The following is a 27819-nucleotide window of genomic DNA, read 5'->3' as shown; positions in this document are numbered from 1 at the left end:
TTTGATTTCAGTCGGAGTACACCGCAACATGTGTTGAGTTAGTCTATTCATCATACTCCCATTCTACCACGCTTGTCAGAAATAATGAGTTGAAGCATTAATCTGTCAACGAAAAAACACATTTAATAAACATTTGTGAATATTTATAAAATATGTAGATTAATGTTGTAAAGTTTATACCTTGGAATAGTTGCAGCATTTGTTAGATTGCACCGTACACATTTATAGACCGTTTGGGTGATGACAATTTTTCTTAGACAACGATTACATGCTTCGTAAATAATCTCATCAGGTTGTGACTCAATACGCCTCATATGAGCGACTAATCAACAATAATGAACCTATCATAGAAAACAACAAATATTCGTTATTTTGTTTTGTATTGATAGTTCCACTAATAAACAAATTGAAAAGGTTTGTAGTTATTTACACTCTTTATAGTAGGTAATTTAGATATCCGAGTACGAATGGCATTATAAACTGCAATTGATGAATGCATTGCGAATGGACATGGGCGGAAAGCCGCAACCCGTTTATGTGCCAGTTTCTCGGTGTCATACGTGAATCAGTAGTATGTCAGAATCAATTTGCTATACATAATAATGGTGCGTATAAATTTTTTTGATTAGTTGATTGGTGTGAAACTGAATGTTGCATACCATGCAGATAATAAACTGGTAAATTTGTTCTCTGTATTTAAGTATATTCTGCTACAATAGCCGGTCGTAAGATATACCCCTGTTCACGTAAATGATTCCAAAAATTAATCTTGGTCAGCCATATACATATAGAAAATTTAAAACCAATATCTTTGTTGTATGAAAAGGGATGTTATTCATACTGTGGTAATTTTTCAGATGAAGCCCACATGCAACAACAATTGAATGTTGTTTCCCATAATCAAATGGTCCATTTCGGAAGACATGAACATAATCATGCCAAACAGTTAATTTGATAATGATCCACCTGAAGAGAATAAAAGTTAAAAAAAACAATGCACTATAATATTAAATAAAGAATGTGCACGTACGTGTTATCCATTATTGCAACATCTCTTTTAAAAGAGTTGTTTCCAACCGGTGAATCAGTGATACATCAAGAAGTATTCCTATGACATCTGAGAAACGTTCACCATGCATTAAAATCGAGTTTCTGTTTTGAAAAAAAAATTCAAGTACGTATCGCGTGCAAAAAATCTAGTTGAATTAAATTGAATGTAACAAATATATGAATAATATTTAAACAATAATAATATGAATATTAAATAATAATTATAATGATAAGTAATAATAATGAATAATTAATAATGAATAATAATAATAGTATTTTGGATATTTTTAAATGATAGTTATGAATAAATAATGTTAATAATCATATATTATTATTATTATTAATAATTAATGATAATAATGATAATTAATAATAATTATTTTATATTATTTGTATTAATATATTAATACTTGATGATGATTATATAATAACAATAATATCTAAGAAGTAAATTAATATTACTATTTTAATAATTAGATTTAATAATATAATATTATTTAGTAATAAAAATAATAATTGGGTCAGACCACGCAAAATTACATCATAAACCGTTTTGACGCGATTTGATTCGTTTATGGGCTAAAAAAGTGGGTTTATTTGTGCTTTTCACCTAAACCATGTTCCTCCTAATGATAATAGTAATAATAATGAGTAAAGCTATAATAAATAAAATAATATATTGAAATAATAATAATAATACTTAATAATAATGATATAAAATAAATAATAATAAAAAGAGTAATTAGTAAAATACGTTGGACCAACATAATAATAATATTTAACAAAATAGTTATTAAAGAATGGAGCTAAACTGAGCTGAACTGAGCTGAACTGAACTGAAAATAAGCTGGGGAGAACAGGCCCTGTGTGGTGTAAATTAATTTTCGGTAGTTTTCTTTGAGTGTCGATTTTTATTTTGGAGAATCTTTATAGTAAACCTGGGTGTACCATGCTCATGGTACACCCAAGGCTATTTTCGCCAATTGAGCAAAATGGACAAATGAGCAAAATGAGCAAATTAAGCAAATGATCAAATGAGCAAATGAGTAAAATGAGCAGATGAGCAAGTATTTCTACTTGTTTAAGAAAATGAGCAAACTTGGTGCAAATGAGCAGTTACGAAAACGAACTAATTACATGTGAGCAAAAAAGAAAATGAAGAAAGAGATGAAATGAATAGAAAAAAAAGAGACAAGAGCAACTATAAGAGTTGACTAAGCAGCAATAATCATCCAACACAAAATATGTAAATGAGCACATAATCTTCAATCTTTCTAAATAAGCATAGATGCTTGACTCATTTGAACATTATAAATTCAAAATTATTGTAGAATACATTTGCTCATTCCTACAATGATAATTCAAAATCAGCACCCATAATTTTGTTCATGTCCTGATCATGTAAAACAACCAAAAACATTTGGTTTAAACAATACGACTAACTGAGGGGAAATGAGGAAAAAAAAACAACAACAAAACAAATGAGCAAAAACATAATCAGATCTGGGTCGTGGGTCTTCATCATCGTCGTGGATGGGTTGTGGTTTCTTCAGTCGCCTCATCATCATCATCTCGAGTCCACGTCATCATCATCTCATCGTTAATTCTCCGATTTCCAGATCTGGAATTTTTTTTTCGCGAATTTCAGATCTTCCATTGTGTGTTTGGAAGGTTTGGAAGGAGGAGAGAGAGAAGAATTGAAAATCAGAATTTTCTGGTGATCAAGAATTGAGAGAAATGAGCGAGAAAGAAGAATTGGATTCAGATTTTTGCTTTTTGTCATTTATTGCCCCAAAATTACCAGCGTACCCCTTAACTTGCAATTAATTACAGAAATACCCTTGGGTGTATCATGAGCATGGTACACCCGGGTGTACCATGAGTGGGCTCTTGATTTTGACATTCCTTTTGTAATTTAGAAATGGAGGGGGGAAAAATAGGCATTTCAAAAGAGGACATCATTGTTCCCCCTTCCCTTATATAATAGAGATTTGCTTCTCTCTCTTGAGGTCAAATTTTAAAATCTTTGACCAAATATTTTAATTTGTATATATAAAAAAAATATTTATGTAGGATCTTATTGGATTCACCTCAATGAGTAATTTCATAATATCAACTGTTAATATATTTTTATTAATAAGAAATCAAAGATATCGAAAGTCAAATGTTTATCTTGGAGACGTATAAAAAAGAAACAAATACTATATTATGGGACAGAAGGAGTAGTTCATTGTTTTCTCTCTCCTCTCCTCTCTATCTCCTATCTCCTTTATTCCCTATCCACGTGCTCCATCAATGGCTCTCTTATTCTCTCTTCATGATCTTGTTCCTCCCTAAATACGAAATTTAACAAGATAAAGTGAAGGCGCTCTACCGGACTCAACGAAACATCGCTCACCAACCAGTCAACCCAAGGGCTAACCCCTGTTGGAGTTAAGGCTTGGAAAAGCCTTGGCTCATTTTCTTGTTTGTCCCACATTGCTTGTGGGAGGGAATTTCTTCATGTTTATATACTTCCTCCCTCCTTCCATCTATTGAGTTGTGACTAGAGATGCTTTTGTGGTTGGATGATATGTTTGGTTTGGGCTTGCTATCACTCACGCGCGCGCCGCCGCCCGGACCGGGCCAGGGCCATGGGCCATGGGCCTTGGGCTTTGGGCTTTGGGCTTTGGGGAATAAACTTAACTTAACTAAAGTTTTGGACCCGGGAGCTATGCGTGTGTGGCTGTTGGAATTCTGTAACGTTTTGACCGTTACATAATTCATGGCAATCCCTAATTATCCGCCCAATTAATTCTGTCTTGATTGTTGCCCGTTTTTGGCCTGATTTTTCCCTATAAAATCAGTGCCTTCTGTTCAGTCAGACACACACAAAACAAAACAGTTTATGAAAGCTTAATTTCTGCCTTTGCGAATCTTTTATTCGAACAACCCCTACCAAGGCTACTAGCCTTGTAGGAACTACCAGCACATTGGCTGGTAAAGCATGCTAAGGAAATATCCCAACATAATGCTGGGGGTAAGGATCGAACCCCTAACCTCAGATATCAGAGGGGAGTGCTCTACCACATGAGCTAGCTCGTCATCCTTAGATATATCTTTTACGTATATATGATAATATCTTTTTCCAAAGAAATCAAAAAATCAATAAGTAACAAACTAACAATAAACATCCTCAGATACCGCAAAACCAAGTCAATCAAAGACTATCCTCATTCAAAAACAAAAAGAAAAAAATAGTCCGTCACTTTCTAAGCATCACCATAAATACAACCTCACCATACCTTCTCCAACTCAGTAATAGACTTCTTAAAAGGGAGAAAACTACAAACAGAAACATCCTTCAATCTTCAATCTTCAATCTTCAACCTTCATCCTTCAAATGTCAAAAGCAGAGCTTGTGCTCGTCCCAACTCCTGGGACTGGACATCTAATCTCAGCCGTTGAATTCGCCAAGCTTATCGTCAAACATGATGAATAAATCTCAATTCTCGTCATCATCTTTCACATGCCAATCCATAGTTCCACCACTGTTGATACCTATATCAAGTCTCAATCCAACGCAATCGACCCTAACCGCATTACCTTCCTCACTCTTCCCTCTTTATCCGACTCCGAACTACCGGATCCTGCTTCGAGCAATTTCTTTCATGACACAGTCGTGTACAAAAGCCCCTCATTACAAAAGCCATCAATGATCGATCCACAAAACCAGCCGTGTTCGTGTTTGATCTCATGTGTGTCAACTTGATTGACCTTGCCAAAGAATTTCAAGTTCCTTCTTATGTTTATTTCACTGCTGGTGCATCTTTGTTGACTGTCATTGTTTATGCCGATTTTGTACCAAGTACTAAAAAGGTTTGGGTGCCAACAACAAAATCATCATATTGATAATAAATGACATAATAAATAAAATGACTTGCGTAAAGAGTGAAATAATGAAAGAAGCAAGAAATTGTTGACGCGGAAAACCCAAATGGGAAAAACCGCGGGTGATGCTCTTGATCACCAATCCACTAATATGGCACTTGAAGTAGGTGTTACAATGGTAGCCGATTACAATGATGGAACTCGGAATATTTAGAGAGAAGAATAACAAGTAGATGTTTTTTTAGAGAGAGAGACGAGGAGAGTGACCATAAAGAACATAGGTCAAAACTAGGTTACAAATTATGCATTTATACTACTAAGAAAATATCTCCCCAGCTGCTTTAGAGTTGTTCCACAATTTGGGGGTTCCGTCTACACAATCCCGCATATATCTCAATGCCCAAAATGACGCCACGTAACGTCGCTTGACTTAGTCTCCCCACTTCCTTCGCCAACTGCACATTAATTAGAAATTCGAAATGTTTAGGGAAGCCCGCCTATTCCAGAAAATCGAGGGCCCAACAATTGCCCCTGATTGACGCGTGTCCGAAACCCAGTTGTAAGAAAACCGTCAATCATCACGTTGGGAAAAAACCGCCCACTTTCTCCACTTCCACACGCTTCCCTATTTAAGAGAGTCCCATCATCCACTTTGTCCTTTCACATCCCCCTTTCTCCACCAACCCATTTCTCTCTCTTCATTAAACTTGTTTCCTCTCCAAACGGCTAATTCCTCAGGTGAATTCTTCAACCTCTTGAAGACCCAAGAACCAGGTAACTCCTTCTTCCTAAATTCCTCCGAATTTTGTTTCTTTAAATGGCGCCCAAAGAAAATCTTCCCAAGATTAGAAAATCAAAAAGAACTTCAAAAATGGCAGAAAGCTCTGATGAAGTAGTTATTTTAGAAACTGGGGTAATTGGGGGAAAGCGTATCGCCAGCGAATTCACTGAAGATGATGTAATTACTTTAATAGAAAAACGTATAGTGCCCGAAAAATGTATGACAAGGATCCCAGATGGAGAACAGCGACCCGACGACTGCCCCAGTGGGTGGGTAGTTATGTATGAATACCCCTTCAAGATTGGGTACTCCCTCCCCTTTAACTCTCTCATGACTCAACTCTTAACCGTCATGCAAGTCAGTCCAGGCCAAATCATGCCACTTGTTTGGCGTGTAGTCCATGTAATTGACAAATTGGCCCAAGACTCGAATGTGGACTTCACCCTAGAGGACCTTCTATACATGTATGACATTAAAAGAGTAGAGGTGTCTAGGTATACCTTTTTCTTAAAACCAGGAAAACCATCTTTGGTAGAAAATTCTGGGGCTAATGACAGGGGATGGAAGAAAAGATACTTTTTTGTAGAGAAGAGTTCTTTGGGGAAGAGCTTTGAATACTTACATGACGGATGGAATTCCGAAGGTAATTTTCTCTTCGTCGAATACATTCTCTTGTTTATGCTGTTGACGTCGTCTAATTTCCCTTGTTATTGCAGAAATCTTACCTCTGCCCGTCGAGGATTCGTCTCTTAGCAAAGCCAAAATCAACCAACTTCTCCAGAAATACTCCCCCAAAGAAAGAACATTCCGCAACAAATTTGAATTAACGTCGTCAGAAGGAGACGTCTTGCCCCAATCAACAGAGGAACACACAACCAACACCAGTCCCTCTATGGCGTCAGGTAATGTATCTTGCATACTTGTCTCGTCATTTTTCTTCATTTTTTTTTTTCTTTTTTTTTTTTTTTTTTTTTTTTTTGTTGAGAAACTGACACCACAGACGTCTTCCAGAAACACCATGTCTACTAGATCAAAGACCCCTACCGTCGGCCTCTCTGAAGCGGAAATGCTAGAACGGGCCAGGAAGAGAAAACAGGCCGCAATTGCTTCCGCTGTGACACCGTCATCCATGGGCGCTCCCAAGATTGCTAAGACGACGCCACCGACAGAGACCCCTAAATCTGCGAAGACGCCTCTTGGAGAAGGAGAAACTTTTACTATCTCCCTTCCCAAGAACTTCTGTGAAATCACCGCCCCGACAATCTTCCCGTCGGCGGAGAAGCTGGCGTTTCCCGCGCCTCAACGTCGCCTAGCCAGCCTGCCCTTGCTCACAGTGGCGAATGAAGGATTGGCCTTGCAAATACATGTAAGCCAACTAACACATGTTATGTCATTTGAATGTTTCATTACGTACTTTACTGACGTCAGCCATTTGTATAGGCGTCACAACATTCTCTGTCCCTCCGCTCTGCTGCCCTCACTCTAGAGAAGGAGTGCAAGACACTTCGCGAGAAGTTGGACCGGTCCTCGGCGTCGTTGACGGCAGCAGAAAAGAAGGTGGCAGAGCTGTCCGAGGAGTTGGCTAAGGAGAAAGGCCAGAATGCTAGCCACGTGATCAGCCTGGCGTCGATGAAGGAAGAGACGGACGCCATCATCGCCAGCCTTCGTGAAGAGCTGATGGACGCCGCTAGCCGATACACCTGGAAGACTAAGGCAAGGTTGATGAAGCAGTTTTTGGAAGGGCAGACGTCGAAGTGGACGCCTGAGGCAGACATTCAGCAGTTCCTGGAAGTTTTCGGGACGCCGGAAGACTTGATCCCCGAGGGCGAGAGTAACGCCGACGTCATGGCGACGACGGACTCAGGCGTCAATGCTGAAACTGACGGTGCCGCTTGATTCTCACTAGTTCCTGCAAGGTGCTGTGTCACCGATAATTGTTAATTAACTTTTGCAGTAGTTGATTCAAGGTGATATGTCACCGAAACTTTATATTTTGTGATGTTTCTTTTGCTAACTTTAGTAATTTTGTTTTGTGTGTTTCCGAAACGATGTTATGTTATGTTCAAGAATTGTGTTACTGTTACGTCATGGTGTGTTTGTTTGCAATGAATGTCGTCTTTGTTTAATTCGTGAACACAAGTATACATGTATGTATGTATGTACAACGTTGTAAGGTACCTTGGTTGTGTGAACCACGTGATGTTTTGGTTGCAATGAAGGGATAATCACCACTTCCAACCAAACACACTGGCTTTGCAGATGTCATAGATGTAAATGTCGTAGGAATCGGACGGGGGAGAACGTCTATCTGACCATGTGGGGATTGCCCCTGTCCGTTCATAATCGTAACTGTAAGACGTTAGACCCCGACGACGCCGATGTCTGATGTCATACTCTTTTATTTGTGCAATGAATGAGCCTGTAATACTGCCAACATACCTCACATGCAAATGTTAGCCAAGAAAAGGATACAAGACATACTAGAAACTGAACGAAATAATGTCATGACATGTTAAATGTAACATTACCTACTTTAATTATCTAGTACGTGTTGACACTATCAGTTAAAAGTGGTAGCGCTTAAGGTGAACGGCGTTCCAACTTCTTGGTATGAGTTTGCCATCCTTGGCGCAGAGACGATAGGCCCGTTGCCTACTACTTTCTGGATCTTGTATGGGCCTTCCCATGCAGGTGCTAACTTTCCGCATTGACTTCCTTGTATTTTGAAAGACTTCCCTCAAGACCCAATCTCCGACATTGAATGTTTTAGCCTTGACATTTTTATTAAAGCTTCTAGCCACTATCTGTTGTTGTGACGCCATTCGAACAAGGGCCGCTTCCCTCAATTCTTCACTCGTCACGATGTCATGACTTAACTCTTCATCGTTCCTGTCTGGCGTCAGTAATCCATAACGTGATGTCGGGATACGTACCTCAGGGGGAAGGACAGCTTCACACCCATAGACTAGGGAAAAAGGGGTTTGCCCCGTCGCCGTCCTGGGGGTGGTTCTGTTCGCCCACAGAATTGACGGGAGTTCCTCTGCCCACTTACCTTTGGCTGCTTTGAGACGCCTTTTGACGACTTTAAGGACTGATTTGTTGCTAGACTCAGCTTGACCATTGGTCTGAGGATATCTAGGCGTCGCAGTGCTAAGTTGTATGTTCCACTTAGCCAAGAAATTCCTCGTGGGCGTGCTTATGAATTGAGAACCGTTGTCACAGATGATTTCGGAAGGAACGCCGAACCTGCATAAATGTTACGCCATATAAAAGTAATAACCTCTTTGTCGCGTACCTGGGTAAAGGAATCAGCTTCGATCCATTTGGAAAAGTAATCCGTCAGAGCTAACATGAACACCTTTTGCCCCGGTGCTTGAGGGAGTTTTCCGACGATGTCCATTCCCCATCTCATGAAGGGCCAAGGGGTGATAGTAGGGTGTAGCCGTTCCGCAGGTTTGTGTGACATGGAGGCATGTCGCTGGCAGGCGTCGCACTTCTTAGCGTACTCGACAGCGTCTTGACGCAACGTTGGCCAATAATATCCCATGCGTAGGGTCCTGTTTGACAGGCTGCGTCCCCCCGAATGATTGCCGCAACATCCGTCGTGCATCTCTTGTAACACTTGCCGGCATTCGTCGCCGTCGAGACATCTTAGGTATGGTCCTGCAATGGACTTCCGAAAAAGTATACCGTCAAGTAAAACATACATAGAAGCCCTGAATCGTACCTTTCTGGCTTGTAGCTTGTCTTCGGGGAGAGTGCCATCCTTAAGATATTGGATAAGCGGGGTCTGCCAGCTTGTTGACGCAGTAGCAGTATTACGACGTCGATGTCGTTAACATCCGTCTCGACGTCGTTGGCTTTATCGGCTGTGGTTGCTTTATGGACCGCTGGTGCGACAGGTGTACTATAGGTATGCTTTTGAACCTTGACTTTCTCATGGCTGACCCAATGTTTGCCAATGCATCTGCTTGTGTGTTTTGGTCCCTGGGAATCTGAAAGATGTCAAATTTGTCAAACAATTTTACCTTTGCTGGACGGCGTCCAAGTATGCCGTCATTTTGGAATCTTTGGCGGCAAATTCCCCTTTTATTTGGCTGACAATGAGCAATGAATCACTATATGCTTCAACCTCGGTAGCTTTTAAATCTTTAGCCAGTGTTAATCCTGCTAACAATGCCTCGTACTCTGCCTCGTTGTTGGTAGCCTTGAAGTCGCAACTGACAGCTCGGGCTATGATGTCCCCTTGTGGCGACTTTAGCAATACGCCTAATCCGGCGCCTCGAAAGTTGGAAGATCCATCTACATGCAAGATCCATTTACTGTTAGTCGTATTAACCTCAAGCATACTTACCTCTGTTTGGGCTATTGCTTCTAGTGTAGGGCTAAAGTCCGCCACAAAATCCGCTAATGCTTGCGACTTTATTGCTGTCCGAGGTTGATAAGTGATGTCGTAGCTGCTCAGCGTTATTGCCCACTTGCTCATTCTGCCCGTTAGTTCTGGGTGTCTTAGAATGGACTTGACGGGATAGTTAGTTTTGACATAGATAGAATGTGCTTCAAAATAATGTTTTAATTTTTTAGACGCCGTCACGATTGCCAAGACAAGTTTTTCAAGAGAAGAATACCTGATTTCGGCGTCGACCAAGGACTTACTTACATAGTACACTGGCAATTGTCCGTCTTGCCCTTCTCTGGCCAGGACGGCACTTACCGATGACTCGCTGACGGCGACATACAGCTGTAATGGCTCGTCGGCGACCGGCTTCGACAGCAATGGTGGCGTCATGAGATATTGCTTGAGGTCTTGGAGGGCCTGCTCGTGTTCTGGCGTCCAATTAAATCCTTTGTTTTTCTTTAGGACATCGTAGAACAGTCGACACTTGTCGGAGGACTTAGAGATGAAACGGTTCAACGCAGCGACGCGTCCTGTTAACTTCTGCACTTCTTTTACACTTCGCGGCGATTGAATGTTGAGGATAGCCTTGATCTGATCTGGGCTAGCCTCTATGCCTCGTTTCGTGACTATGTACCCTAAAAATTTACCTGCAGACACTCCAAAAGAACACTTAGTGGGGTTAAGTTTCATGCCATACCTTCGAATGACGTCGAACGATTGTTGTAAGTGTGACACATGGTCGTGGGAATTTTTAGATTTGACCAACATGTCATCTATGTACACTTCCATGGTGTCCCCTAGCTGGTCTTTGAACATGGCGTTGACCAGCCGTTGATAGGTTACGCCGGCATTTTTCAGCCCGAACGACATGACCTTGTAGCAATAAATGCCGCGATCGGTGATGAATGACGTTTTTTCTTGATCTTCAGGATGCATGAGTATTTGATTGTACCCTGAGAAGGCGTCCATGAATGACAGCAGCTCATGTCCGGCTGTGGCGTCTACCAGAGCGTCAATGTGTGGCAGGGGGAACGAGTCTTTGGGACATGCTTTGTTGAGGTCAGTGAAGTCTATGCAGACCCTCCACTTCCCGTTTTTCTTTCCTACAACAACGACATTAGCTAACCAATCAGGATATTTTACTTCCCTTACCTTACCGGTGTCATCACTTTTGTACTTCGTAGTTGATAATTTGGTTCCGTTCTGGGGCGAACTTGCGTCTTTTCTGTTTGATCGGTTTGTGGCTTGGATCAACGTTGAGCTTATGTGTGATCACATCGGGATCTATCCCTGTAACGTCCTCATGGGACCATGCAAAACAGTCAGCGTTAGCTTTTAGAAAATCGATTACCTGTTGACGGACGTCGGGAGATAAGGCGGCCCCTATTTTAACCGTTTGATCCGGCCTGCTGGGGTCCAAGATGACCTCATCTACTTGCTGCTCGTCGAAGTCTTGTTCTCCCAACGTCCCTATCTGTAATTGCTATGCTTCTGATTTCCTCGGCTTCAAGGACGTCTTGTAGCATTCCTTCGCGATCCGTCTGTCCCCTTTGATTTCCTGCACTCCCCACTTGGTAGGGAACTTCAAAGATTGGTGAAACGACGAGGGGACAGCCTTCATGCTATGGATCCATGGCCTGCCTAAAATCACATGTAAGAAGAAGGGCAGTCAATGACATAAAATTTAGTTGGCATGTTAACTCCCTTGGCGAAGGTGGGCAGGGTCACTTCTCCCATGGTGTGCTTGGATTCTCCGCTGAATCCGACAAGGACGGTAGATTTGCGGATAACGTCACGTTCATCGATCCCCATGTCCTCCAAGCGCCTCTCATCAGGATGTTTGCTGAACTGCCATTATCCACTAACACACGTTTTAGCAAGCAATTACTGACAGTTAGAGATATTACCAGGCCGTCATGGTGTATGTCCCTGTCGTCACCGAGATCGGCGTCATCGAAGGTGATTGGCATGGTTTCCAGCTCGATGTCACGAGGATGACGAAGTTCTTTAGGGACGGCGTCTTGATTCAGACCGTCTCGTGCATGCCGCTTAGCTGCAGAATATGTTAGTCCACAGATATCTGAACCACCACTAATGACATTGATTACCTTGACGTGCGGTGGGGATGACGGCGGTTGACGTCGATCGTCATCTTTCGACACCGTCTGCTTACCTTTCTCCGTCAGCAAGTCTTTTAGGTATCCTTGCTTCAGCAGGTGGGATACTTCTCGCCTTAGAGCGACGCACTCGTCAGTGTGATGCCCATGGTCTCCATGGAATTCGCACCATTTGGATTTGTCGCGATGAGCCGTCGACTTCTCATTCCTGAAAGGCCATTTAACAGCAGAACCTAAAGAATGTAAAGTATTGATGATACCTCCCATAGTGACGTTGAAACCATATTCGCTTAGCTTGGGGGGAAGACCGGGATCATTCTTCCAATCATTGACTGGCCCATCATGACGGACGCTATGGACCTGCTGCGGGCGCTCATAAGGCTTTTGACGCCAGGGGGCTTGCTTGTTAGGCGTTGCTTTCCGGCTGTCGGCATGGGCATAAGCCTTTCTGGATTGCATGTCTTCTTCCAGCCGGATCTGGGCCAATCTTTGGCTTGAGCATCCTCGAACGTCGGACATGGATATTTGGTCAGCTCCTTGTAGAGGTCTGATTCCTCATCCAGACCGCGTCTGAACGCCTCGATGGCCGTCCTAGCATCGCAATTCGGGATGGACACTTTTTCCCTGTTAAACCTGTTCACAAATTCTTTAAGAGACTCATCAGATTTTTGCACAATCCTATGTAAGTCGCTAGCTTGTTTTTCCATTTTGCGACTACTAGCAAATTGCATATTAAAAGCATTAACCAATTGAGCAAAAGAAGAGATGGTCCCGTTATTAAGATTAATGAACCACTGAAGGCTGGCCCAGTCAGCGTAGAGCCAAATCCCTTGCACATGCATGCTTCCCGCATATTCTTCGGGATTGAGATGGTAATCATTCTTTGCTTGTACTGAGCGACATGGTCGTTGGGATCTGTGGTGCCGTCATACAGTTTCATGGACGGGACGGAGAACCTCTTGGGCACCTCGATCAATGCTATGGGATCTGCAAAAGGAGAATCAGCATAACTGTTAGGAGTAGCTTTTTCCATAGGCCTGGGGACACCAGGGATACGGGCGATCATGTCTTCTAATTGCTGGAGACGCTGCTGGATAGGATCATCAAGACGGCCTTGGGCGAACTCTTTGAAGGGTCAGCACCGTCATTCTCGCCGTCATCGGCGTCTTCCTTTTCTGAATCATCAGCATCTCCGAGATCAGCACGATTTCCTGGGGTCTCGAACCCTTCGCCGTCCAGATTTTGCATCCTGGAGACGCCACGAACATTGCGAGGCTTGGGCCCCTTGGACGTCTTCTTGGTGGATTTCAAGCTTTGGATCTCCATGCATGACGCGACGAAGCTTTCCTTTAACGTCGCCATCTCCGCTTTGACGCGATTGAGTTCGTCAATGACTTCCTGGGTGGTAACCCATTGTCCTGCCATAGCAAATACGAAAAGATGGAAGAGTATGGAAAAATAAAACAAAAAGATGCGATTGTCGAAAAATGTATGAAGATCTTGCTGTGGCCCCACGGTGGGCGCCAAATTGTTTATGCCGATTTTGTACCAAGTACTAAAAAGGTTTGGGTGCCAACAACAAAATCATCATATTGATAATAAATGACATAATAAAAAATGAATTGCGTAAAGAGTAAATAATGAAAGAAGCAAGAAATTGTTGACGCGGAAAACCCAAAGGGAAAAACCGCGGGTGATGCTCTTGATCACCAATCCACTAATATGGCACTTGAAGTAGTGTTACAATGGTAGCGATTACAATGATGGAACTCGGAATATTTAGAGAGAAGAATAACAAGTAGATGTTTTTTTAGAGAGAGAGACGAGGAGAGTGACCATAAAGAACATAGGTCAAAACTAGGTTACAAATTATGCATTTATACTACTAAGAAAATATCTCCCTAGCTGCTTTAGAGTTGTTCCACAATTTGGGGGTTCCGTCTACACAATCCCGCATATATCTCAACTGCCCAAAATGACGCCACGTAACGTCGCTTGACTTAGTCTCCCCACTTCCTTCGCCAACTGCACATTAATTAGAAATTCGAAATGTTTAGGGAAGCCCGCCTATTCCAGAAAATCGAGGGCCCAACAGTCATGTTTCATTTTCAAGCACTTTTCGATGATCATGGGATTGATGTTGCTACTGCCTATAGTAACTCGGATGATTCCGAGTTAAATCTACCCGGGTTTAAAAACCGGGTTCCCGCTAAAGTTTTACCATCTTTGTGATGACAGTAAGTGACTATTTTCCAGTGCCCTTATATAAAGAGATACCAAGACGAACCTTGCAACCTGTTCTTCTTTTGGCTATGGGATTTTTTGTCAAGTTATCTCGCTTGTCAAGACGATGGTAACCCTCTTTTGCACATAAAAATCTTCTAGATATCACAAGTCCGTCCAATTCTAGTGCCCTTACTCTTGTTTCCCAATGTTTACAAACATTAAAACCTATCTTTCCCCCATAATTTAACCAAAAAATCCAAGCATCGTCCACCGAATCAAATTCCATGCCAATATGAGGGATCCAAATTTCCGGCACATCTATATGAGCATTTAATTCATGGTTTGTAGACGAGTCTTCCATTAAATCTGAGACACATGAATCACAACGGATCATTTCAAGGTTCAAGAACAATACTACTAATAAATACATAATATATGATTTAGTTGTGAGTCTCTTTAACCATTCTGTCAATGATCAAGAATGAAGTACTTTTTTTTCATGTACTTAAATTAACTAGGAAAAATAAAACAAACAACACTAACTGAAATTTTAATTTAACCACATGATCAAGTGCTACAAGTCTACAACAACTTTTGCAATGATTCTCTGCATCTATGTTTGTTGTAGAAAACTACCCCCACCCCCGAAAGAAAAACTAACAAAAAAAACAATAAACACCTTATTCAATGTAGTATAGTATACCCTTCTCCTCCTAAAAGAGGATTGTTAAACAACGCCCATAAAATACTTAAAATCGCCCAAAATATATTTTTATAGACCAATATACCCTTCCTCCTTTACTACACTACCCACCACCCTCACCACCACCAACCTACTGCCATTTCACCTTCTCCTCTTTTCCCCACCACCCAGGGGCGGAGCTAGCTTGGGTCACGTGGGGTCACGTGACCCCGTGAATTAAAAAAAAAAAATTGAATTGAAGGACTTTTCGGGGAAAAAAAACCCAGCGCCCAATAGTCAGCTCTTCAGCGCTTCTTCAATTCCCCTGTATTCTTATCTGCCACTTTGGCCCACTTCCCAACTCCCAATTCCCATCAAATTTTCAATTAAATCAAATATTAAAAATCATTTAATTTTTAAAACTTATCACTTTCTCCCATCTTCCTTTCCCAATACACCTCAGTATCTCACGCTCCTTCCTTCACGTTCACGAGTTCGATAGTTCAGTCTGTTAAGTCGCCGGAATGATGGTGTCCATCAACCACCGGAACGCACGCTGCACGCCGACAACACCGCACGCCCGCATCACTCCTCCGACCTCCACGACTCCGTGCATCAATCACACTTCACAAATTCGAGGGTTTTATGTTTCTTTTGTTGGCTTTAGTGGCTGGGTATTTTAAGGTTTTGGGTTTATTGATGAGATGATTATGATTTTTTTGTGTTTGTGATGGTGAAGCTACCAATTATGCGTATAAAAGATGTGGGTCTTTCAATGGTGTTGGTTCTTCTGTTTTGGTCGTTTTTGGGAATGATCCTGGAAGATAAGAAGGTGATCAGGGAAATACTTTATGCTATCGACGTCGATTCGGCTTCTGAAGCCTCAGATGAAAATTTGGTATAAAATGTGCTTGTGTTTTTTGTTGAGCTTATTTGTTTATGTATAAAAGTTTTGGTATATACTGCTCTTTCATGTGAATAAGTTCAATTAGATTAGAGATGCTTGTGGAGCTGTTCAATGTATGATTGTTCTGTGATTCATGCATATTTTTGCATTTTTATGAGTGCATTGTTCTATGACTCATGCATATTTTTGATATGAAATTTGTTAATTCGTATTAAATAATGAATATAGAAAACGATGAGTGATACACTTAGATTAAAAAAATCAAAGGCAATGGAAAAACAACTCGATCTTTGACAATGTTTCTTTGCGTTGTAAAATTTTTAATATTGAATATCTTTTGTCTTTTTTTTTTGACCCCTCGATTTGAAAATCCTGACTCCGCCACTGCCACCACCCACCATTGCACCACCACCTACCTTCCATCTGGTAGCCCTGAATATTATAGTTCCTTACACCTCACATAACTTAGTCGTCCATCCCCAACCAGATCACTGCAAGACCCACCTCTCTAGATAATTTGGGGTTAGCAGCTAGTATAATCCAACAGATAGGATTGCTTTGCATCTGGTACAAATACTTTCTTTGACTGGCTGATTATCCTACTCTGCTTGCAAAACTATGATACTAATGTCTAATGTGCGTTCAATTATTATGCGACTGCTTGAGATCTTGGCTGATGATACATCAAGCTATCCACCACCCCCACCACCACCAACCTGCCGCCGAAACTTTTTTATATCGGAGAACGTCCGGCCAGGACGTTCAGCCCATGGGGCGATCGTCCGGCCAGGACGTTCGAGCCATGGGTAGAACGTCCTGACCGGACGTTCGCCCCATGGGCTGAACGTCCTGGCCGCACGATCGCCCCATGGGCTGAACGTCCTGGACGGACGTTCTCCGATATAAAAAAAATTCGGCCGGAACAACAGAAGAGAAGAGGAAGTTAAAGGGGAGGCTGGTGGGTGGCGGTTGGCAGCATGTGGGGGTTTGATATTGAGGATGAAAGAGAAAGAATGAGGTAAGAAGGGTGGGTGGTGGGTGGTGGGTGGTGGGTGGTGGTGCTTTGACGTGATAAGAGACTAAGAGTGCTATGAGAGGCTGAAACAAGATACGTTGAAGAAATCTTTTTTACTACTGTCAAGATATATTTTGTAAACGACTGTTCTTTTACATGATGTGCTGAAAGTTCATTGTGGCTGCTGTTTCAATATTGTCTGTGATGTCTTTAGGCTTGTGATTACTTTAAATGGTTACGACCTTTCAAATTTTTTCTTATTTCCAAGGTGCTGCAGTGCATGGGATTGCATTAATAACTTGATTTTCTAACTTATAATTGTACTAAGATCTGGTACAATAGTATTTAGTTGTGCAGGTTTATTAACTGATTCATGGTTTATTGGAAGAACACTGGAAGTTCTGATTTCCTTTACTAATGATAAATTTTGATTGTAATTGTCTAGGGTTAGATAATAGGGCCAATTGAGTGGTGGTGCAGGAGTGAGGTGGTTGATCATGGGGCTGTAATTTAAGGAAAAAGAAAAGGTTAAAAAATGTAATTTTAATTTTTTGGGGGTGATTTTAAGTATTTTATGGGCGACGTATAGAAGTTCAGCTCTAAAACTATTGGTTGTATACATAATGTTCATAAAATTATTGAATTACATAAGAATAGAACATTTACAGTAATAACATAACTAGGATTGACACAACAATTTGCAATAAAAAAAATACAAATTAAACATAAATGGAGTTTTTATTAAACTTACATTGCTTCAAAGAAACAGAATGCACACTACTCAAATTATATAATCAAGCTCCTTCAATAGTTTAGTTGAAATAGCCTTCCTGATTAAGTGGAATATTAGAATTAATAAACGTTCTTAAGGTTATTAAATACACAATATTAAGTAATAGGATTAAGATTTATTTCACATTATTAGTTACAAGAATGCTTTATTAAATAATTTATTTATAGAATTCACGAATAACGGGTTAGTAAGAAATGATTTAAATAAAATAAAAGAGATGGATCCAAGAGGAGAAAAGGAATTGGGTATGAATATGGGTTTATTGGGAGTCTATGTTTAAATTTTCAAGTGGATATCTAAGCCTTAAGTGGGTAAACCAAGGTAAAACATTTAATGGGGACTGTTCAGAAATTTCTGAAAACACCTTTATGGGAACCAGAGTTTTTGACCCTGTATATTCCGTCAAAGTTTAAAAAAAATTACATGAGGGTGTCTTAAATACATAGGGGAACTTAGGGTAGAAATTTCATTCCATTTAGAGTGAAAACCAGAAAGACCTAGAGATTTCTTTCCTCTCTCTCTTACTCGCCTGTTCTGGTTTTTAGGAACCAGTTTTGGTTCTTCGTCTCTCTCTCCTAAATTGCTGCATAAAAACTTCCCAAAATTTACATGCAAGTTGATATCTAGTTATTACAGTTGATAATAGGTATTGGGAAGAAAAGTTTTCAAGCCAAAGGTCCAAGGAGATTAATCAAAGTCAAGGGAAGAAGAAGGTAGGTGAGGTAAGTAATGTATGGTTGAAAAATTGATTCTTTGGGTTGATTTTTGAGAGTATTCTTGTGAGATTATTGATGATATATCATTTTGGATATAGGTACTAAGAAGTTCAGTAGAGAATCAAGATTTCAAGGAGGTTTAGGAGTGAAAAAGCTAGCAAGCAAGCAAGCAAGGTACACAAGCATTACATTAAAACACTTAATTTTGGTTAAAAATTTCTGTAAATTGTTTGTGTGTGATTATTGCTACGAAATTGTTGTGTGCATGTGGATTTATGATGAATATATATTTGGATAATTATTGTTTTTGGTGACTAATCAAGTGCATGTGAAGTTTCCCACTAGTTTTATGCTTAGTTTGTCATAAAAACATGATTTTTGAACATTATAATTCATGGATTTGTATTTAGTTGTTCTGTATGAAGTTTCTAATTAAATTATACATAATATGGCAGTAGCTATTCTATAGTTAATTATAAGAATTAGTGGATACAAGTACCTAAGAACTAAAATTAAGTTAAGTACCAAGTTGTGATTATCGTTACTAGATTTTTGAGATTAAATTTTGTCTAAAATGTTAATAACTTTATTAAGAAGAATTTTTGAGTAATTTAACATAAAGGGGCAGTAGATTAATATATTAGTATGGGATTCAAAATTATTGAATCATTATGATTAAGCACTTTTAACGATTAAATTATATTTTTATCGGAAAAGAACAAAAATGGATTGTTTCGATTTCAAGGTCTATTTATCAACGTAATAATACTATCAAAGTAATATTTAGATACATAAGACCCTACTAGTAATAGGTGCTTCTCGAGGAATGGTTTTGAATAACTATCTTAAACTATACTTTCGAATTTCACAATTTCACCGAAAACTTTGTATAGTCTACTTTACCTTAAGAAAAAGGAACTCTTGATGAATAATACTCAACCTTCACTTACTTAATCAATTTCTTTAAAAATCAATAGTTTACAATTAGGTATCCATAGTGTTTTCGAAGAAAGAACTATTTCTATTTTCCCTCTCTAGTATATAACGTTTTCTTAAAGCTTGAAATCAAATAAATTGTTGTAATAAAAATTCTTTTATTCTCTTAGTGGGGACTTCACATGATGAGATTAGTTCTAAAAGTCTTTGTTAAAGAATGATTTTCCTCAACTCTCTAAATAAGTTTTGTTTCGTATATTAACCTTGTAAGAACAATGATTTTTAATTTGTGAATATATGAAACGATTGGGGAAAGAAGCTGTTTAGCAGTGATGTTTGTTTATGTGAATGATAAGGAATGTGATAAGGAATATGAATGTGTATTGGGACATGTCCTGAAAGTCTTGCAAGCAGAAACGATAAGAGAAGGGAGACGTCCCTCATCGGCTAGACACAATTATATCTTTCTAATCAGGTTCTTTTCCCCTAATCAATGTATTGTGGGTCTAAAGTAGATCATATATCTATTTATATCTATTCCCAACCATTTGTATATTTGTGTAAGTCAATGTGAATAAGATTTGAAACTGTTTGGTAAGATCTTCGGAATGGTAATAAAAGAAACAATTTTATGGAAAGACACGTTTATTTTATTTCTTTTGTGATAAGTGGAGCTTGTGTACCAGCCTTGCTGATTGAGTATATTGTGGAATGTTTTGCTATGGTTGGGGGACAGAGTCCCCTAATTTGCAGGAATAGAAAGACAAGGTGGGAGGATTTCTTACTTGAGTATGCGTGTGATTCAAGTAGTTAAAAGTGAAGCATGGAAGCTGGACTTTTGAATTATTTTCTTATTATAAATAGTTTGCTTATTAATGGGTTATGTAAATTTCTTGATTTGGATTTAGTTACCTTTTGGGAATAGGATGTGATAGTTGGTGGTTATTTTCCTTTTATTAATTACCAAGTAAGTTAATTGTGATATCATTAAGCTACCTCCTTAGTATTTGGAGGTAGTTTCAGTAACACCTCTCTGGTTAGATGCTTAACTCATATTCAGCTAGGGGATTATGAGCTAAATTATGAATGGGTTAAGCAACTAAACGAGTGGGCTATTACATTAGTCGTGTGATGCAGAATTTTTTCATGAAAAAATTCTGATTGATACGGTAGTGGTATATTAGGATTATAAGTTTCTCAAACTCTTTGATACTCCATCAATGGAGTTTGTGAATGTGATATGGCGGCAAATCATTAGTCTTCTTGGCATATTTTCTTAAGTTTTAGATGTTTATTTTATTTCCTTAAATAAAAATGATTTGTTTTAAATTAATAACCGTAAATTTAGATGGAGGGATGAGATTACACTAACTCTACCTCTAGAGTTCTCTAATAACTCTAGAGGATCCGGACTCAAATTAAGGATATCCAAATTTATTAGATCAACAAAACTCATAAAAGAACTCTAGGCATGTATTCTCCGATCCTATGCGCGCTGTTTTTCCTATTATTATTTTTTATCCATATGAGCTACGAAGGCAATACAAATTACTCATTTGTTTTTCCTATTAATGATAATAATCTAGTACTTTATTGGTATAGGTGCAAGATGAGTTATAACTGTCAACGGGATTATTTGTGATATAAGTGGCAGCGTCGTGGGTGTGGTTTGTGGTATGTCTATTTTGACCTTGTTTGAAAATTAGTGAATAACTTAGTTGTATTAGCTGATTGTATTATTTTATTTGACTAGTTGTTTGTATAAATATGGTTAGTTAGTAGTTGACTAGAATTTTTTGCACGCGATGCGTGCTTGAATTTTTTTTCGAAACAGAAACTCGATTTTTTTCGGCATAAGAGTCAAAATTTGAACATTTGACATAACGAAATATGTTTTTAGTTGCAAAATTTGATTGGTTTAGTTTCTGTCACTTAAATTTCTCACCATTCTTTTATTTTTTTTTACTTTTCAAATTTAAATTCTATGAACAAAATAGAAATTTTATTGAATTTATTTATGATTTCTAATATTATAATTTTTTAGTTGATTTTGAATTAAGTACAGTACTTACTTCATAAATTGTAAAGAAAGTTGACACTTTGATTTAAAGTCAATTTTTTTTCGTAGGTTGTAGTTTCTAAGTGAATTTTTAAGTTTTTGTAAAGTTTCCTCATTTTAGTAATTTGCATAACGTAAATTATGCAATTTTATGATTTTAGTTGACTTGTGAGTGATTGCTATAATTATATTTTTGGTATTTTTGTTTGAAGCCCCTCTAATTTGTAAGTGAATTTGTGATTTGAAATGGGAAGGGGGGTAACATAGTCTCTTCATTCGGGGACACCATAGCTCCCCCTTCCCTTATATAATAGAGATATGTTGTACTTTAATTCTTGAATGATATTTTCCATAAACCTTTTTACCTTGATAATTAATCGTTATTATATAATAGAAAAAGTTAGGTCCAAATATATGTAAAAGTTTCATTATATATAGGAAACACTATAAAAAAGTAAATATTTTTTCCTTGTCTAACTTCTAAATTCTGATTTCACTACAAATACACCTCTATTTTTTTTTATCATGACCCACCATTAATTGTGAATGGTTCTTGAAATAGTGGTTTGTAAGTAAATTTTTGTAAATGTTTTTGTATGTATTGAAGTTTTAGGTTATTAGTTTTAGTTTCTATGTTAATTTTAAGTTTTAATAAAGTTTCCTGATTATTTGAGTGATTTGCGTGATTTTTATAACTTCATATTGTCAATTGTATGAGTGATTTGTAAAGTTTCTTCTTTTAAGTGATTTGTGAGTGAGTGTTGTAAATCAATTTTTGGTACTTTTCTTTGAGTGTCGATTTTGATTTTGACATTTCTTTTGTAATTTAGAAAGAGAAGGGGGGCAAAATTCAAATTAGAGGATTGACTAGTCAAATCCTCTAATACAGTGGCGGATCCAGCGTGGGTTCAGTGGGTTCAACTGAACCCACGCGGATCCTCGAAAGGACTTATAACAAACAAGCGCCTAATAATGAAAAGGATGACAAGTTGCCTCAGCGGTGAGCTTCGCGTAAATGATAATGCCTTGCACGCAAGGTCGCGGGATCGAATCCCAGCAAATACCTTGTTCTATCTTTTTCTTCTTTCTTTTTTTTCCCCTCCTTTTCTTTTTTATTAATTCAACTTATGTTTTTTTACCTTGTTCTATCTTTTTTTTCTTTCTTTTTTTCTTCTTTCTTTTTTTTCCCCTCCTTTTCTTTTTTATCAATTCATCTTTTGTTTTTTACCTTGTTCTATCTTTTTTTTCTTTTTTTCTTCTTTCTTTTTTTCTTCTATCTTTTTTTCCCCTCCTTTTCTTTTTTATTAATTCAACTTATGTTTTTTTCTTGGTTTTATTTTTCTTTCGATCCTCCATTTTCTAGCTTTCTTTTTTTCACAAATAATCCCCTCCAACCAAGTAGTAATATATTAATAGGAAATGAATCTGGTTTAATTTCCATTTACTTCGAATTAACTTGCTCAAATAATCAATTATTAATTCAACTTATGTTTTTTTTTTGTTCTATCTTTTTTTTCTTTCTTTTTTTCTTCTTTCTTTTTTTTCCCCTCCTTTTCTTTTTTATCAATTCAACTTTTGTTTTTTACCTTGTTCTATCTTTTTTTTCTTTCTTTTTTTTTTTTTTCTTTTTTTTTTTTCTATCTTTTTTTCCCCTCCTTTTCTTTTTTATTAATTCAACTTATGTTTTTTTCTTGGTTTTATTTTTCTTTCTATCCTCCATTTTCTAGCTTTCTTTTTTTCACAAATAATCCCCTCCAACCAAGTAGTAATATATTAATAGGAAATGAATCTGGTTTAATTTCCCTTTACTTCGAATTAACTTGCTCAAATAATCAATTATTGATAGCATTAATAATTTATAAGCAAAATTATATTACAAAGACCTTGATGTTGGAGTCGTTAATTATTAGTAGCATTAAAATTTTATTAGTTAACATGTATAAATATTATTTAACACCTTGTATTAACAGTAAAAATTTGCCGCACGCTTCGCGTGCGTATTAGGCCAGTATTTGTTCTATGTTTAAAAAAGTTCGAACCCACGTTATTCAATTCCTGGATCCGCCACTGCTCTAATATGAGTCCAAACCTCTAAATCTCTAATTTCGTCCTAAATTCTGCTTACTAAACAAGGCTTTTGTGTTTTATTTCTTCCCAATGTCTATTTTGTTATAGCTTGGCTCGATTTCTCTCACCTCTAAAAGTTGATCAAAATCAATAGCAAATAGGAGTACTGTTTCTATTACTTGTTCAATGGTTGCCAGTTAACCAAGAAAATAGTCTTTGGAAACGCTCCAGGCTTAGAATCACTGAAACTAGAAAAAGAAATTGAGATAAATGGTAAAAGACAACCCTAATTTTAAGTTATATAGTCTTTTTTTTTTTTACAAAGGCTAATAAAGAGTAGTAAGGTTATTCTTTCCTTGCCTTAGAGGCATGGAAATGAGCCTTATATACTTCCTTTCTTTTGACATTAACAATCGAAATAAAATGAAGGTTAGCAACTCTTGCTTTGATTTTCTCCACTATATTCCTAATTTCTAAAGGAGCCTTCATAGGATAAATGAGGGCTTGGACTAATTCTTGGAGTCCGTTTTTATGGAAACTGCTTTGAAATCTTGCGAGACGCTTTCTATGCAGTGTAATATAGCTAGAGCTTCAGTTTGGATCGGGGAGATAGCCAGGATTTTGTGAGCCTCCCAATTTGTATTGTTGTGATCATTAATCCAAGCAATCGCAACTTTCCACCTTCCTGTTGAATTTTTCTCCTTTTTCCAAGCTCCGTCCACTTGGAAACACCCCAGCTGCCCATCTTGAATTCTGCCCTTGGTCCGGGTGTTGTTGTTGATGGTTATCTCTTTTCTTGTCAAAAGTATTCTCTCCTTCTCCTGGGTTTCGACAGTGGTTGCTTTTTCCTGTCTTTGGGTGTAGTCCTCGATAGCCGCCAGCACTTTTTGGTGGTCTGGAATACAGTTCTGAAATATTATTTCATTTCGGTGAATCCAAAGAGCCCACATGATAGCTATCATTTTGACCATTAATGACTGGTTTGCTCCTGGGTCGAAGGCCCTGTTCTCTAATTGGAGATAGGCATTTGGGACGTCCTCATTCTTGTTCCATAAGGTGTTGAGTGTTGTAGCCAGTTTTGAATGGTCTCATTATTTCCGCTAACTCTATAGCCCAAAGCTCCGAACCAAATTCTTTTGGAGAATTCACAATCTCGAAAGAGATGCTCCAACGTTTCTTTTTCAGACTTGCACAGTTTGCACTGAGTTTCGATCTGAATTTTTCTTTTTTCCAATTCATGAGCAACCGACAGCGCACGGTGCATGATCTTCCAAATGAACATTTTCCATTTTGGTAGAATTTCCTGTTTCCAAAAGGTTTTCCAAAATCTGGTGCCACTATCCTGAGCAGTTGTGTTCGTCTCTTGCATACTCCAGTATCCTGATTTGATAGTATAAACTCCATTTCTACTTGGTTTCCAAATCATCCTATCTCTTTCGTTATCTTCAGGTAGGTGGATACTAAGAATCTCTCTTGCAGTTGAAGTCTCAAATTGCTCCCATATAAGAGTTGTATTCCAGTTTCCATCTATGATTAGATCTGACACCTTCGCGTCTTGCGTTAGTGCACCCATAGTCCCTCTCCTTTGCCTTGGTCTGTGGGTAATCCATTCATCTACAAATATTCTCGTGTCATCTCCATTCCCTATATCCCTTCCAATTTTTGAGTTAAGAGACATTATAGATTTACTCAGGCTTCTAAATGCATATGATGCATTTGTTATTCTCTTGCCTCTGCATCCATTTGTCAATGGGTCGTTTTTATATTTGGCTAAGTAGAGCTGGGAGATGATGGATGAATTGGAGTTGTAGATCCTCCAAGCCTGTTTTGCAAGAAAAGCCACATTTTGGGATCCGGTATTCTTAAGCCCAATGCCTCCGTCATTCTTGTGCAATTCAAGCACGCTTCTTTTCCTCCAGTAGATAGGCCTCTTTTCCACCGTAGGTGTCCACCAGTATTTCAAAAGTGTCGAGTCAATTTTTTTCGAAATTCTCTTTGGCAAGAAATAGAATTCCATGATGTGGGAGGCCACTGTGCAGAGGATTGAGTTTATTAGGATTAACCTAGCTGTGGGATAGAGGTGAATGAACTTCCAAGATAGGATCTTTGAGTTGATTCTATCAATAATTGAATTCAGGCCTTTTGTGCTTCTCCCATCTATTTCCATGGGACTTCCTAGGTATTTCCCTAATGACTCTGAGCTTTTATCCTTTTTATTGCAAAAACACTTTCATAAACCAATAACAATAAGAGGAAAAAACCGTTGAGGCATACATGTGAATTTGATACATAAACAACGTTGATTTGAAAATTCCAACCTCCCTATATGACAAATTGACAATCTATATAAACACAATACTCTGAGCAACATTACTCAAAAGTCAAGACATTTTCAATAAAACGTGCCAACGACATATGAGAAGATCCACCATCTTCCAAAGCTTTTCTACCTTCATCTCTCATTTGCCTAACTCTTTTCTTCGTCTCCTCATCCAAACTCATTAACTTATTCACACCATTCTCAATCTCCTCAGCTGTCACCACAAAGTTTGCTTCATTTCTTATTTTCCAATCACGTCGATAGTCCATCCTAATCTCAACCGCTAATCCCAACTCCTTGACTAATTCAAATGCATTCAGTTGTTGCTCCGCATGTAGTGGCCACGCCGCTATAGGAACCCCGAACCACATACTTTCTAGTGTCGAGTTCCATCCACAATGCGATACGAACCCACCTATAGAAGAATGGGCCAAGATCGATACCTGCGGCGCCCAACTAATGATTTTTCCAATCTTATCCGTCCGATCTAGAAAGCCTTCAGGTAAAGCATCTACAAATGTCTCATTTTGAGGCTGCATTGTACCCTCAGCAGGGGGCTTCCTTAAGGACCACAAAAATCGATGCCCAGACTTTTCTAGACCGTTGGCTATCTCCTTCACTTCACTCGCATTAAAACTTCCCATACTCCCAAAGCAGAGGAACACTACTGAGGAAGACGGCTGCTCGTCTAGCCAATGTAAGATTGACACGTGGTCCTCTCCTTGGGACCCACTGTCAAGCTCTAAAATGGGACCCACTGGATAAATAGAAGGGATGCTACCTTGATTTGCTTGATCTAACAAAGCTTGTACACCAGAACTTTCAAGCTCTGTGAATGTATTTACTAAAATACCCTTGGATTTTCTGAACCCTCTTGTAATATTAAGAAGCATAGCAACCCCATGTTCCTTATCAAGAAATGCTGAAGGGAGAACTTTCTCTGGTACCCGGTTAACAAACCCGGGCACATCAAACTCCGCATTCGGGTCGATATCCTCCTTAGTAAAATCTAGAATTTCTTCATCATTTAATGACTGAATATGAAGCATGAGACTCAACATGTTTGCTCCTGAAGTAAAGAATATATATGAAGGAACTTTCAAGTCTGTGGCAATATCAATCATAGTGATGCAAAACATATCGAGGACGAATCCGGATAATGAAGACCCGGCCCGAATTCGATCCTCGACAGCTTCTTTGACTAGAGGTTTGTGGAGGTCGATGATGACCCGGATGAAATCGGGTGAGGTACGTTCGGGTGGGTCGGAAAGATTTGGGAGAGTGATGAAAGTTAAACGGGTCGGGTAAGGGTTATCACGTGATTGAGAGTGAACGAAGGCGTTGATGAGGGAAGTAGTGATGGGGAGGTTGATGATGAGGATGACGATGGAAATGCATTGGGTTGACGTTGAATGATGAGTTTGGCTAACTCTACGGTGGATTTAAGGTGGCCCATACCTGGAGTTGGAACAAATACCAACTCTGCTGTGCCTGTGCATGTTGTTAGAGTGGTGTTGGTGCTCATTTTGGGTGTTTATCAGTTTATGTGGTAAGTGGTTATAATTCTTAGAAGAAACTTTGGGTTAGTTTTTGTTTCTTTTAACAAAGATGATAAGAATAATGTTACACAACAACTGGCAAATATATATAGATGTGGTGATCGGTGAGTTTTTTGTAGTGTGGAGTGTCCATGTCAACATGTCACATGTCACATGTGGTATGCTGATTGCTGTGTACTTGTGTAGGAATATACTGGGAATGCGGGACACAAAGAAGAGCGAATGATGTCATGGGTGAGGTACTAAGGTGAGAATTGAGATGAGAATGGTTTTATTCACTTAGTATTTGGGAGAGGGGAAACAGAAAGTCAGTGGTTGTGCT

General features: G+C 38.8%; 2 protein-coding genes and 1 pseudogene across 2 annotated transcripts; 1 reads left to right on the top strand and 2 right to left on the bottom strand.

Moving 5' to 3' along the window:
- Nucleotides 1–6718: 6718 nt before the first annotated feature.
- LOC130591931 (uncharacterized) lies at nt 6719–7676 on the top strand. Its single transcript, XM_057395925.1, has 2 exons — nt 6719–7067; nt 7142–7676. Exons 1-2 carry the CDS (start codon nt 6720–6722, stop codon nt 7595–7597), a joined length of 804 nt encoding a protein of 267 aa, XP_057251908.1. The 5' UTR covers nt 6719; the 3' UTR covers nt 7598–7676.
- Nucleotides 7677–11747: 4071 nt separating this feature from the next.
- LOC130591775 (uncharacterized) lies at nt 11748–12736 on the bottom strand. Its single transcript, XM_057395687.1, has 2 exons — nt 12008–12736; nt 11748–11948 (listed from the first exon to the last, which is right to left on the bottom strand). The coding sequence occupies exons 1-2, from the start codon at nt 12734–12736 to the stop codon at nt 11748–11750; spliced, it is 930 nt and encodes a 309-aa protein (XP_057251670.1).
- A 13129-nt stretch (nt 12737–25865) lies between these two features.
- LOC125498178 (anthocyanidin 3-O-glucosyltransferase 2-like) lies at nt 25866–27575 on the bottom strand (annotated as a pseudogene).
- Nucleotides 27576–27819: the final 244 nt, after the last annotated feature.

Source organism: Beta vulgaris, chromosome 6, assembly GCF_026745355.1.
Source record: "Beta vulgaris subsp. vulgaris cultivar EL10 chromosome 6, EL10.2, whole genome shotgun sequence".
NCBI classification, from domain to species: domain Eukaryota; kingdom Viridiplantae; phylum Streptophyta; class Magnoliopsida; order Caryophyllales; family Amaranthaceae; genus Beta; species Beta vulgaris.
This window is presented reverse-complemented; position numbering and strand designations above follow the sequence as displayed.